This window comes from Salminus brasiliensis, chromosome 24 (genome assembly GCF_030463535.1).
Source record: "Salminus brasiliensis chromosome 24, fSalBra1.hap2, whole genome shotgun sequence".
Taxonomy (NCBI): Eukaryota; Metazoa; Chordata; class Actinopteri; order Characiformes; family Bryconidae; genus Salminus; species Salminus brasiliensis.
In genome coordinates this window covers 14,213,887-14,228,867 of record NC_132901.1, presented here as the reverse complement: position 1 = coordinate 14,228,867, position 14,981 = coordinate 14,213,887, and the positions used below count along the sequence as shown (strand labels likewise).

The window sequence follows — 14,981 nt, the reverse complement described above, 5'->3', positions numbered from 1 at the left end:
GATAAATGTGATGAGCGCTGAGGTTCAGGTCAGACCTGCTCTCTGTGATCGCACTCGCGGGAGCGCGCGTTTGGACTCGCTGCGGTGAAGCATGGATTGGGCCGCGTTTTGGAAGCGCGCGGGTTGGTGTGAGGGAGTGTGTGTGTGTGTGTGTGTGTGTGTGTGTGTGAGCTCGTACTCTCGCGCAGAAATCACTGTTGGTTTATCGTCCAGTTAGTTTCGTTTCGGCGCCGCTGAGTTTAGACGAGTCTACATTTAAACCTGAAGACAAGACTAAAGCCGAACCCCCGAAGTGTGTGTGTGTGTGTGTGTGTGTGTGTGTGTGTGTGTGTGTGTGTGTGTGTGTGTGTGTGTGTGTGTGTGAAGTGATTTAGCCTTCAAAACACACACACACACACACACACACACACACACAGACTATAAGATAATTAAATATACACTACACGCAACAAATCAATAGTAATAATAATAGTAATAATAATAGTAATAGTAATAGTAATAATAATAATAATAATAATAATAGTAATAGTAATAATAATAGTAATAGTAATAGTAATAGTAATAGTAATAATAATAGTAATAATAATAATAATAATAATAATAATAATAGTAATAATAATAATAATAAAGCCTAAGCGCTGTTTATATTTCTGTACTGATTCAGTGTTTATTGGGCTGTATTACAGATGCATTAAATATTTCCATTATTTAATTATAATATTTCGGGCGAGTAAAAACCTTTTATAACGATATTTTAGTAGCAATAATAATAATAATAATAATAATAATGTGGTGTATTAAACAGTTTGTATTGCAACGCGGAGCGCTGTATTAATCTATTTATTCCTGAATGTATTTATATATGTGTATATGTGTGTGTGTATATACATATATATATTATATGTTATTAATTCTCTCCGTTTTAAGTTTTTTAAGTCTTTGATCCGCTCCGTGTTCGCGCGCCTCCGCCTTTACTCATTCCGCTTCAGGTCGCAAAAATAAAAAGCGCGGGCACGAGAGAGAGGGAGAGATATATATATATAGAGAGAGAGAGAGAGTTTCGGAGGGGTCCCGGATCTTACCGCAGCGCGCGCTTCTCGAGGCTATAGACATCTAACGGATCCCGCGATCAGCTGTATAATGAGTACGACCACGTGCGCGTTACAGTCACAACGCTGTTTAGAGAAATGTTATAACGTTTTTATAACCATGAACTATAGACAGTGAGACATGTCCTACATCCATTTTACTGAGCGCTGTTTTAATGATGATAATATTATTATTTATTATTATTAATAATACAGTTTATGCTGTATGTATTGTATATGCTGTAATGCATATACTGTATTAATTTAGTTATAAATATAATAATAATAATAATAATAAATATTACTATGTATTAGATAGGAGCTAGTAATGGCATATAATAATAAATAATAATAATAATAATAATAATAATAATACTGGTTTTGATTATTGGCTATTGGTAAATAGGGTATTGGAGTAGAGCGGCCGAATGTTGCTGAATGCTGATTGTCAGTGAGGACAAAATCTGGAATTTACATGTTTTGTTTGTATTTTATTAACATTTCACTTTTAAGGTCACATGATAATGAAAAGTTGGCACGCTACATTTCAGAATTAAAATTTGCTCAATAATAAAGATACTGTGCATCACTTCACTTAAATAAGAAGAACAGAAGGAGAAAGAAGAGGTTTTTCACTTTGTGAAAACAGTAAAAGCCAAACAGGACGATGACATTAGTTTAGGGAGTCTGTACCTTCAGCTCTGCTCTCTGCCCTCAAAGTCCAGTTTAGGGTCAGTTCCTCAGCTCCTCAGAGTCTCAGTTCTCTCTCAGTCCGCCTCGGCACACTCCGAGACACATTGTCTGTGTGTGTGTGTCTGTGTGTGTGTGTTTCATCACAAACTGACAGCTCGTTCAGGTCCTTAGCGTTGGTCGTCTTGGCATTCTTGGCATTCTTAGCGTTGACCATCTCCAGCGTTCAAAAGTGTATGCATGTGTGTGTGAGTGTGTGTGTGTGTGTGTGTGTGTGTGTGAGTCTTCTCACAGCTTCTCCAGGCTTTTCAGCATTGGTCATCTTAGCTTTTTTAGCAATGGTCATATTTTGCATCCATTGCATTGGACTTTGCCAGACCCCAGAGTCTGAATGTGTGAGTGTGTGTGTATGAGAGTGTGTGTGTGATGTTATATCCACCCTTGTCCAAGCTTTTCGCATTGGTCTTCTTAGCATTCTTAGCATTCTCGGTGTCGGCCGTGTCCCTTGCCAGTGTCCGAATGATGTACATGTCTCTATGTGTGTGTGTGTGTGTGTGTTGCATGGTAACATCCGTCCCTCTCACAGCTTGTCCAGGCTCTTCGCATTGGTCAGAATCTCCCTGGCTAGCCTCCATGTCTGCTTGGCGGCGGCTTCAAGTGCGGAGTGCGGCTTGCCCTGAAACAGGTCCAGGTTGGGCAGGAAGTAGTGTGGGCAGCGGCGGCACTGCAGGCAGGAGATGAGCTGCAGCAGGATGCCGTTGAGGCGGTCGCCGAGGCAAGACTCGTCCCAGTCTGACTCGCGCGGGTGCTTCTCGCACTCGTACAGCAGCAGCGTCTTCATGTGGTAGTTGTTGAGCGGCTGGCCGGGCAGCTCCAGGTGCCGGTCCCGCAGCGTCTTCAGGATGCTCAGGCACTTCTTCCGGCAGCCCGACAGCAGCAGCCGGTTCTCCGCCTCTGCGAACTGCAGCACCCAGGCATCGCTCTCCGCTGAGCTCTGCTTGCCTGTCAGTGAGTAGCATTCCTTGGACAGCAGGTTGAAGCCCTCGGCCTTTACCTCTGCCACCCGGTTCGGCCCTGGCCACGGGATGTGTGGCATGGGCCACTGGGCGGCGCTGCGGGGCCAGATCCCTGTGCACTTGAAGGCTGGCGTGATCTGCACGACGTAGCGTTCACGGATCCGCAGCCTGACCTAGGGATGGGACAGTAATTGTGGCCGTTAGTCTTGCAGAGATTGTTTGGGAAATTATTGTGATATATCAGTAAATTGCACTTAATACTAGAAGAAAATAGTTCTGACCGGTTTGGCGTAGTGGTGGGACGATAATAGCAGTTATTATTATTATTGCGATGAATTTTTATTGGAAAAATTATGAAAAATACTTTAGTCATGATTGCGCTGAGTATATAAATAATAATGGAAAAATGTAATAATTATAGTAATTGCGTCGCCTTGAATTTTAAAAGAAAAGTTTCTCGAACTGACTGTAACCGTGGCCCAAACAGCACAATAATATCAGAAAAAAATGACACCCAAAAAATTAAAAAAGGTCATATTTTATTGATAAAATTGTCAAATGAAAAAGATCATCGTGTTTAGTTGTTCAGTGTCACCCGCATTGATCAGTAAAAATGAAGCTATGTTTTATGTATATATTGGTAAAATTGTCTTTTAACAACAGTCGTGTCTCACCTCGCTCGTGTCCGCCACCATCTTGACCACGTCCCTGTAGCTGCACTTGTCCACGGCCTGCGCCACTAGCGTCTGGAAGCGCGATCGGATCTTGCGGGCGGACAGGTATCCGGATGCGGTGATGAACTCTACCCACAGCGACATGCTGCGCTTTCGGCCATCGCTCAGCTTCAGCACAGCACAGCCCGGCAACGAGCCGTCGTCCACGAAGTTAAACACACCCATCTGGTTCAGGTACAGCACCACTTCAAATTCGGTGGGTGACACGACCTCCATTCCCTGGGACAGTGGAAGTGAACGATAAGGAACAAAATGAACATCTTGACAACTCGGCGCATTGAAGTACCTTTATTTGATACATTCCTAATTACGTTCATCATAAGGCATAAAGGACTGCTGAGGGAGGGAGTGTAACTACATTCCTTCAAATCTTGTAGTCTGCGAATGCATTTATCCACGGTTTCAGCGGCTGTTAAGTACATTGCTTCAGGTTTCAAGGACTGGGAACTACATTCTCCTTAACTTTTAAGCGCTGTCTAGATTTCTTCACTGCAGCGTATACTGAGGCTCGGGCTGTGCTTTGGCACCGGTAGCGTTTTTACGGGGCTATATATAAACCCGTATAAAAACAATGTTGCAGGGATGTAGTAATTTATATACAACCTCTTATATTAACTCTGGCAATGATGTGAATGTGCTTTAAAAAAGAGCACTTTGAATTGAGGTGATTTAGATGGGCCGGTCGCACATGAATGAAAGGCATTACATCAGTTCTACGTTTGCATGTGCTGGTGTGTGTACTTCATGTGTAAATAACGAACACATTTGAGTCAAGTCAGTTCCATGGCTTATGTGCATATGCATACACATATATAAGTGGTTTACACAGTTATATGTGTGTGTGTATGTATATACATATATATATATTTATATGGACCTTTTTAATAATATAAAACATATAATAATTATATAATATAAATGAAAAGCTGCCAGTGTGCCTTATGATAGCACCTGGGTAATAATAGATTACAATAGCTTTATAACCATATGGCTGTTATATGTAAATAAATACACTCATTCAATATGTAATCCTTATTATATCTGTTTTTACATGGACATATCTATCTGTCTATTCATCTATAGCCATGTATGCATATATCCATCTACCCATCTACACATAAGCCCAGTAACAATTTTGTGTGTGTAACATAGCAAAGTGTATTTTAGAAATGTTTACGGACATGTGTACAGTTCTGTATATATAACCAGTGAAAGTGTAAGTGGCACCCCGTATCGTGCCTCGATCTCGCTGAGGGAGCTCATGTGCAGTACCGGTTGTGTGAGTACATACAGATGGTATTTCCATTGCTCATAAATCCATATATAAACCTTATTACTGACCTGGGTAAATATGTATGCGTCACCCCACACATTGCCCAGGTGTATACTGATCTGTATCCGAGTCCGAGTTCATTTCTGTATGTGAGTGTATGTGTATTTGTATGGCTGTTTGTACTTTTCTGTGTGTGTGTGTGTGTGTGTGTGTGTGTGTGTGTATGTGTGTATACACATATATAACAGGTAAAGGTGTGAGTGGTACCTCGTATCGCGCCTCGATCTCGCTCAGGGAGCTGATGAATCGCGGCTCCTGCACCTCCACTTCCTTGAGCACATCGGAGACCACCTTGCACACCTCCCTGATGGTCTTAGCGATGGCGGCCTTGCGCGCCTGGCAGCGCTCTGTGTAGTATTTGTTGAGCTGGTAGACCAGCTTGGCCTGCGTGGCGATCATGTTGGGGCAGAGGTCCGGGCTAAACACCGGAGGGTCGCAGTACGCCGAGGGATCCAACGTTCACACGCACACCGGCCCACGGGCTCGCACACACACACACACACACACACCAGGGAAAGTGCAGAGAGAGAGGGGGCGAGAGAGAGAGGGGAAAAAGTTTGGGAGAAGTGCAGAGCGGATAGACGTCAGCCTGGAGCAGGAAGAGGAGGAATAACACAGCAGAGAGCGAGAGAGAGAGAGACAGAGACAGAGAGAGAGAGAGAGTGTGTGTATAGGCAAGTGTGTGAGCAAGAGACAGTCTTCAAAAATGTGTGTAGGTGTCCCAGGCTCTCTGTCCGCGCTGTCCCGTTACTCCGCGCGCATCTCTTCCCCGTACTGTCCCAGCTGAGCGTGCGAGCGAGCGAGCGTGCGTGCGTGCGTATGTATCCCTCCGCACTTGTCCCCGGGCACCCGCACAATTGCGCACCTGCGCACCTATGTGTGTCCGCGTGTTCCGCGCGTCTCGGTGTCTGTATGTGCGCGTATGTGTGTCGCGCGCGCGTCTCTGTGTGTCCTGCACTCTGCACCGTGTGTGTGTGTGTGTGTGTGTGTGTGATATACTTTATGAATGGTCAGAGGGAGAGCGAGCGAGCGAGAGAGACTGAGGTGGAGGGGGCGGGGCTATGAAGGGACGTGGCTTTACGGAGTGTCAGTCCAATCCGAGCGCGGCGCTCTCAGAGCCCAGGGCCAATCCGTGAGCGCGACGGAGCGCCGCGAGTTCATAAAGCGCACGCACGAGAGAGAGAGAGAGAGAGAGAGAGAGAGAGAGAGAGAGAGATAAAATGATGAAAAAATGAATAAAAAGACATAACGTGTGTCTGTAAATAACTATATATATATATAACTATAAATATAAATATATGCACAGATGCACAGGAAGAACAAAAAGAGGACGGTAGAAGAGATGTATGTGTGTAATATATATATTTATATATTTATATATATTCAGTAATATCTGACCGTGCTGTTGATGGTGTGTATAGGCGCGCGCGCGCGGGGTGATGCGTGGTTATCATCACTGTAGAGTGAACCACTCAGACACGAGGTGGTGTGTGATGTGCCCCTGACTTACTCTCTACACAGGGTTCATCGTCTAGACTCCTGTATCACACCCGGCCTGAGTGTGTGTGTGTGTGTGTGTGTGTGTGTGTGTGTGTGTGTGTGTTTCCATACCGGGCCTGTGCGCTCGCGATGTCCGCCACGTTTCACACCGCTGTGGTTCTTCGTACAGTATAGCGCGCACGTGTGTGTGTGTGTGTGTGTGTGCGCGCGCGCTTCTTGCCGCTGCTGGGTGTGTGTATTTGTGTTACTGAGTGTCAGTGTGAAGCGCGTTCACGCCGGCGCACGAGCGGAGCGGGGCAGCGCAGCGCAGCGCGGCCCGGGATGGGTGTGCTGTTTAATGCGCGCGCTCGTTTGTGACCGTGATTACAGCGAGATATTTCTGACAGATTTCTGCTGTTAATTTACATGTTATTATTATTATTTTTTTTTTATGAAGGAATGAGTGTTAACGCTGTTCAGCTCGCCGTGTTTCATAGCTGCTACACATATTTGCTTATAACCCGCACAGCCCTGTATTACACCGTTATTACACCGTTACTACAACTTTCACTTTTAATATTTAATAAAATACATTACAGACAATTTACAAAACATTGTACTAAATTAATTCACTTCATTTATCCTTTAAAATGTATTTAATACCTTTCAGTGTTAATTGCTCCACCTACAACTACTACTACCAGCAGTAATATGATTGATTATTATAATGTTATAATAAAAATGATATTTATTATTATTAAAATTATTGGCAGTAATAATATATTAGCAATAAGCTAATTAAAAGCAAAAACTAAAATATAGCAACAAACAATTAAGCATAATATAAATAAATAAATAATTAACAGTGAATTAAAGTAAAAATGATTGATTGAGAGTAATTGTGATTATACATAATTGATTAGTGATGGTATGTGATCAATTAGTGCCTGCTAGTAATTGGTTGGTGATTGTAATTGTTTAGCAGTTGTAAATGATTGATTAGCCAGTGTAATCCATTAGCGATGATAAATGATTGATTACTGATATGTGGTAAAATTGTAAAAAAAAAAAAAAAAAAAATGTAATTACTAAATGTGATTGTTTAGTTATAGTAAATGATTGTGTTTTTGAGTGTGAGTTTGTATTGATTAATGATGGTGATTATAATTCAGTGATAGGTGATTGGTTAGTGATTGTGAGTGAAAGTGTTTGAGTGTGTATTTAAAACTTGTGCAGTAGAGATGGGTTGGGGGGGGTTGTCCTTCTCACTGCTATTAGCCCCTTGATCCGCCCCCCTCATATACACACACACACACACACACACACACACACACACACAGGGGTGAGTCCCCCTCGCCTGCGATGTAGCTTTGTGTTTAATTCAGGATTTTGAAGCCTGTAATGAGGGAAGGATTAGTTTAATCACTCTGACACAGTATATAATCCTAATCTAACTGTAGGCTGATTCTCTCACATCAGCCCCCAATCTATGATCTATGTATGTACAGTGTTCATCCACACAACCCTCCTTATTTATGTTATTCTGTTTATGAAAGGCTTGTGTGTAGTAATGTGTCGTCATTGTTGATGTTTGAGATCAAAAATGGGACTGATTGGTTTTAGCAGGTCAGTAGGGCTCTTGACTGGTCAGTCCTCTTCTCTGTTTGCTGCTATTCAACAGTGTTTTGCAGGTTTTCTCAAACTGTTGCAAATCGAGTGAATGAATGCTGAAACGAGTTGAATTTGTCAAAGGGAGTAAGGGTTCACATCATTATCATATTAGTGTTTAGGTACATTTGAAACTAAATGAATTGATATTGAGGTACTTTGCCTTTAAATCTTTGTTAAGCACAGGATTAACTGTATAGAAATACGTTAAGTCTGTGTTCTGTTTATTAATCAAAGATCTTCTTAAAACTGAGAACAGGCTGTGTTACATTACTCTTGCCTGTATTAGTCTTGTTTCAGACGATGTTAGCATAGTAAAATAATCATAAACAGATTGCTTTGTGAAAGCCACCCCTCAGCGCAGTGTAAGGTAGCCTACTTTCACAAGGCAATGTAGGCTGAGTGCATGCAGTGCAGTCACTTTCATTTGTATAATACTATACAGACTGAATGCACTGTGGTTGTTCATTTAGCTTCAGCTCTTTTCTTGTTCACTGTTTAATTCTTCATTTCTGTGAGAGCAGGTAGACTGAATGCTCTCTCCTGGCTGCTGGGGTTTGGGGGTTTTTGCTTTGTAAGACTTATAAAGCTTTATCTTGTGTTTTCTGGACAAAATGTGACGATACAGATCATTATAATGCATTATAACGAGCTCGGACAGGCTGCCTTTCTGCTGCCGTGCTTTATAACAGAAAGCTAAGTCCAGCTAGAGCTCACTTTTCCTTTCCAGAGCGGAGAAAGAGAGCAGAAGGCTTTGACAATAAGGCATTAAGATTTATAGTGGCAGCAATCAGTAACGTTGTACACAGTCAGATATACAGTATGTTTGTGGTAGATGGTGTTTGACTGTGTTAAGGGGAAGCTTGTGGATGTGACCAATGCTTGTTATGCCGTGTGTTTCAGGACACTGAGCTTTTCTAAGGGTTGGACAGAATGCACCGAAAAAGAAAACACACAACTGATAGAAATAAACAAATAAAATAAGTATAAGTATGAGTGCCATAATGATGTAGCGTCCAGCCTCTGTGCAGTTACTGTACCTTGGCCTCTCTAAAATTAGTCTAAATCTATTTGGTCTTTTTATTTATTTATTTATTTTTGATTCATGCAGGTGTAATATGAGGCAGAACTAATATCTATTATATATTAAATAATAAACATTATTTATTGAAAAATAATACTGAAAAACTATTTTGAACTCTAATTCAATTGTTCTTATTGTATTTGAACAAAAGTAACAATAATAAACCTTGGATTTAAGCAGAATCTAAGCTCCTCAGACTACTGATCTTAAAAAAACGAAATAGTAAAATCATGTTTGATTGTAAATAAAATTAATTAAATAAATAAAAGTAATCACTAAAGTTCAAAAGGTTTCTGTTAGTTGTTCACCTTAACTAGAACTAAGCAGCATTTCACCACTTTAGACCAATCAGAACATGTTCCTCATCAGACTGAATGTAGCTGGGCTCAGTGGTCAGTAGTGGAGAGTGGTGTGTTTCTGTAGCAGAGCTTTAACCAACTGTACTGTAGATCTTGAAGAAGGATCGTTTACGGAAAGCTAAGCAGCAGAGTCAGAGCTGAGTCTCTCTCTCTCTCTCTCTCTCTCTCTCTCTCTCTCTCTCTCTCTGTTCTGAATGGAGTGAGAGATGCTCCTCTTTGATCTGACAACTCCACTCTGATCCTCTTGACGGCACTGCACAGTGTCTGATAAGCCTCTCTTGCTCACTCGCTTGCCCTCTCTTATACACACACACACACACACACACACACACACACACACACACACACACACTCCGTCTCTCCCTCTCGCTCTCCTTCTCACCATGCGCTCAACAACTGTTAAAGGGCTAGTTCACTCAGAAAAGCTAACAATGAATGAAAATCAATAGACATCACTTAGCATTGTCATTACTGCCTTCCTTTCATTTTCCATGAACAACTGAGATATTTAGTTAGACAGATAGACAAATTGATGGATAGACAGACAGTTGGATAGATAGACAGAAAGAAATACAGATTGGTAGATATACAGATAGATAGATAGATAGATAGACAGACAGACAGACAGACAGATTGGGCTCATGTAGCCTAAATAAGCCACAAGAAGTTCAAACACCACTCCAACTCAATACATGTACATGCATGACAAGATTTTATAGTATTTTAATATTTATGTAGAGCAGCAGGCAGTGTGTGTGCTGCACAGTTTCAGGGCCCTGCGGTTGAGGGTTTGCTCCGTTCTCTCTGGGTGAGGAGTTTGGTGTGTTCTCCATGTGTCCATGTGGGTTTCCTATTGATACTCTGGGTTCCTCTAACCTTCCAAAAACACACAGTAGGTAAATTTCCTATGCAAAATTGCCCTCTAGGTATGAACGAATGAGTGTCCTATCCAAAAGGATATCCTGCCTTCAGCCCAGTGACTTCTGGGTAGGCTTTGGGTCCACAGGAACAGGATAAAAAGATAAATCAATGAATTTAGCCAGAAATCAATTTGTTGAAAGTCAAAATTCTTTGAGGTTTGTATCCTGGATTTGTATGCAGTCATGAATCATGTCATGAAGAATTTTTACACACTCTGAGAAGTTCTTTCAACAGTAGGACTGTCTTTTCACCTGCTAAGTAGTGCCAACTCTCCATATTGAATAAGAGAAGAGTGACGTCTATAGCTACAGCTAACTACACAATTCCTTCTTCTTGGTGTTGCTAGGGTTAGCTGACTCGGCCACGAGACATCAGCATGTGAAAGAATAACTACCTTTAATAACTACCATTAATTATCCTACCTGCACGGTTGTTTTTATTGTTCCACAGCAATCTTTTGGAGATTCTCAGAGAAAAGAGGATGAGAAGATAATAAAATAATTTAAATTATTTACACAACATTCCTCCAGACCTCACTCATAAAAAAAACAACAAAAAAAAAACAAAACTGAAAGGCAGAATTTCAGATGAGAAGACAAGTTGATGGCTTGCCAAAGACAAAAACCAGCAGTCTGCAGAGTGATTGGTCAGTGACATAACACATGATGTGTTGAACTTCCTTCCTCATTTTGGCGCATATTTAACACAGTATGACACACAATCTTTTATAACAGCATCAGCATTTAAAATGTGCTCTTAATTAACACATCATTTTTTGAGTGCATGTGAAGACTGCCTACTCTGGGAATTCATAAAACGTGCATAAAGTCTGAATAACAAATTTATAAAGAAATTATTGAGTATTTCAAAGAGCGAGAGCGAGATGCTTTTAGCCCGCAGCCTTTTACAGCCAGGCACTAGAAACCTGAGATGGAACACACACACACACACACACACACACAGACACACACACACACACACACACACACACACACACACACATACACACACTGTGGAGAGGCAGAGAGGCCCCAGCTGTGTTGCCTTGAGGAGGAGCTGGTGTGGAAATGAGCCACTGCCTCTGCCTGCCCGCTCTCTCTCTCTCTTTCTCTCTCTCTCCTGCATTTGCCAGCCTGAGCCCCTCACAGCCAGCTCATCAGAACATCTCAGTGAATCACTTCAGTTGCATTTCAGAGAGAGATGGAAAGAGAGATGGATGGCTGGATGGATGGATAGGTCGAGAGACAGATAGATAGATAGATAGATAGGTATAAGGCAAAAGAAAAAGGGGGTGCTGAGAATCCTGCCTGAATAAGGTAAGGTAGATATAAAAATGTAAGAACTATATATATATGTTTATCTGCATAATTAAATATGTGCATCTATTTGGTATCAAATTCACATAAAAGCAGCAGTTGGTATTGCACTAGATAGCAGGAAGTTGCTTCTGAGTTCTGAGTGAATATTATTGATTATTAATATTAGGGGTATAGTCATATAAAGATGAGGAGTAGCAACAATATTATCAATATATAATAACGCAGTATATAATACGAGTAAAAGAGCCATAACAGTGAAAGCGTGCTGGCAGCAGGTTATTAAGATCAGCACAGTGCACATCAAGAGACACTCTGTGGACAAAATTATTGGGACACCTGCTCTTTCATTGTTTCTTCCTAAATCAAAGGTGCTGTCTCTACTGTCCAGGGAAGAAGGCTTTCTACTAGATTATGGAGCATTGCTGTGAGGATTTGATTGCATATAGCGAAAAGCATTAGTGAGGTCAAGATATTGGATGATCACCACTCACCTCATCCCCAGCTTCTAGCTCATCCCAACTTTAGTAATGGATGGAGCACCAACCATCATTCCAGAGAACACAGTTCCACTGCTCCACAGCTTAATGCTAGGGGGCTTTATACTTCTATATCCCACACCTGGCATGAGGCAGGAGGCCAATAGGTTCATGTTTATCTCCTCCAAAGAGGCCTATTCTGTTTGTTTTCTATTCAGTTCTATTCTTCTCTACATGGACTAGACTGCGTGTGCGTTTGCGCATCTGTGCCAGCAGTGGGTGCAACTTAAAGTAGCTGAATGCAGTTATTAGAAGGGATGTCCACAAACCTTTGGACATATAGTGTATTTTTACCAGAAGTTATTCAGTACATAATGAAATTCACCCTTTTATTACTTTTTGATTAAGTTCAGTTGTGTCGGAAATGTTTCAGTGCAGCGTGAATCTCACTTTTCAGCATGATTTCCTTAATTCTTAAGGAAACAGTTGAGTACAGCCTGAAATCTTACGATTCAGTTTGACCACCAATTTCACCATGATTCAGTTCAGTTAGACACAATTACAGTGTTAAGAAAAGATTTGAACGAATTATCTGTAAATTTCTGATTGATTTCATAAGTTTGACACAATGTACTTGTTTTAAAATACACTGAAGAGACAAATATAACTGTAGAAGCTATAATTCACAGAAGTTCACGAAAGCACATCACAACTTTTTTAATGCTACATTTGAATGTGTTGCATTTGAAAATGTCACTGATGTGTTTCAGCACTCTTGGAGCCTCTCAATGCCAAACCCACAGTTCCCCACTGCCCCCCCCCTCCACTCCTATCTGTGATTTCTTTCTAAATGGAATGTGTGGAATATTTTGCTGGCACCGTGATTGGTCTTGTCTGTGGTTAATGACATCACTGGTCCTGATTTGCCCGCAGACGTCAGCAGACATTAGCCACTGCGCTCATGCTAACGTTTGCTGAGTAGCTGACACGCGGAGACCGGAGGACACGTTCTCGCTACCGACCTTTCAAACACACACCAACAAAACACAGACAAAGCAGACTCTCTCTCTCTCTTGCTCTCATTTGCTCTGGATTTCTCTCTCTCCCTCTTTCGGGTGTCTGGACAGCGTACAGCACTGCAGTGGCGTGTCTGTAATGCAGAACAGAATCCAGGCTGGAAACGTTGCTGTTGTTTGTTAATCAAACAAAACGTCCATCAGAATTTACTCAGTGTGTGACGAGTTTGGGTTGCTGGAGGTTTCTGACTGAACATTTGTAAAGGGAACCCTCACAGTGAAGACGTGTAAGCCTCAATAACATGCACGGGACACTGACTAACACGGCACAAAATGTAACACGGATATTTTTGTAGTTCCAGTAAAGCATGTTACTGGTCATCTTGTGTTCCCATAACTATGTTGTCTAAAAATATGATTAGAGTTGTGTGCGTCAGTCACTTCTGTAGTATTTGAGTCTCTCTTATGGTGGCTGCAATGGAGCACTGTTTTGAAGGAGATGAACAACTCACAGTGAGAGCTAGCCAGGCTAAAGGACAGTCTGCACACTGCGGGGACATAGTTTATTGCACTGTTACTACTAAGACCTCTGAAGCAGACTGTTATGGATTAAAATGAACCCTCAAATTTCAGCACAATTCGGTTATTTTGCTTTTTATTGCATGCACATCACTGCATCTACACATGTATTGCTTCTACTCTCCGCTAGACGCTGCACACCAACTGCCAGCACATGAAGTGTGAATTTTGCAGTGGAAGAGTGATGCAGAAGAGTGACGTACAGTAACAGTAACTTGGAGACTGCTTTAGGCTTGTTAGCGCCATCCTACAAACATCCAGCGGTGGCTGTCAAAAGCCCAATCACACACACACTCCCTCCCCACTCAGCTGCGGAGTGAAGGACCTTCGGCTGCGGTTGCCAGTCAGAGTGGCAGCCGGGCTGAGCGGCCTATTGATTTTCCACTTAGCCTTAAGTAGTGTGTGTGCAGAGGCTAACGGCAGCTGCAGCAGGTACGTCATTATCAATGAGTCTGAAGAGAGCAGCCGTCAGACACACACACACACATAAACACACACACACACTAACTCACTCATATTTACCCCCTTAACAACCCCCCAAACACACACATACACACCATTCACCTACACGGCTGCTGTATCGACACAGCCTGTCCTGCTGCGATCAATAAATCACTGCTGGACAACTGATCCCTCACCCTCTTTTCAATTCCACTGACCTGTCCACTCAAAACTTTGGGCATTATTCTGTCCTTAGTCCTTTATTAGCTTGCTTTCTTGTTATCAAAATCTAATATTTCAGAGCTTGTACCACAAATTTAACCAGAACATGTGGCCTTGTAGAGGCCTTTTAGCTTGGCGGCTAGTGCCGTTGGTGTAATTTGCAACCTGTATAGCTTGTATTAGCTACAACAGTACAGTCCTACTAGGTGGCACAGCATTTTAAGCTGATTCAAGCCCTAAAAACATATAAAAATATAATATATAATATAAAATCAGCTACACATTAGGGTTATGTGAAAACCATTATTGGTCTGTATAGAACTATTTCCTTTACTAATTGACAAGGGTGTAGGCCTTATATACAAATATACATACAAAAATATATACACAAAAAATGACTTATTTTATAGTTAAAGTGTATAATATACACGTTTATATACTTTTGACTATGATTTCCTTTTCAACTGAACACATTCTGTGCAAGTTGATTCAAAGTTGGTGAAAAATCTAATTGTAAATACATAGTTACTGTTTTTAAATTGTTAATGTTTATTCA

The 14,981-nt window shown here is 41.6% G+C and overlaps 2 protein-coding genes across 3 annotated transcripts in view; one reads left to right on the top strand and one right to left on the bottom strand.

Annotated features, from left to right (window-relative positions):
- lrba (LPS-responsive vesicle trafficking, beach and anchor containing) overlaps positions 1–14,981 on the top strand; it is a 295,746-nt gene that overhangs the window by 192,725 nt on the left and 88,040 nt on the right. The window lies entirely within an intron of this gene.
- mab21l2 (mab-21-like 2) lies at positions 1,583–6,537 on the bottom strand. Its single transcript, XM_072670169.1, has 4 exons — positions 6,473–6,537; positions 5,069–5,279; positions 3,469–3,747; positions 1,583–2,967 (listed from the first exon to the last, which is right to left on the bottom strand). Exons 2-4 carry the CDS (start codon positions 5,258–5,260, stop codon positions 2,359–2,361), a joined length of 1,080 nt encoding a protein of 359 aa, XP_072526270.1. The 5' UTR covers positions 5,261–5,279; positions 6,473–6,537; the 3' UTR covers positions 1,583–2,358.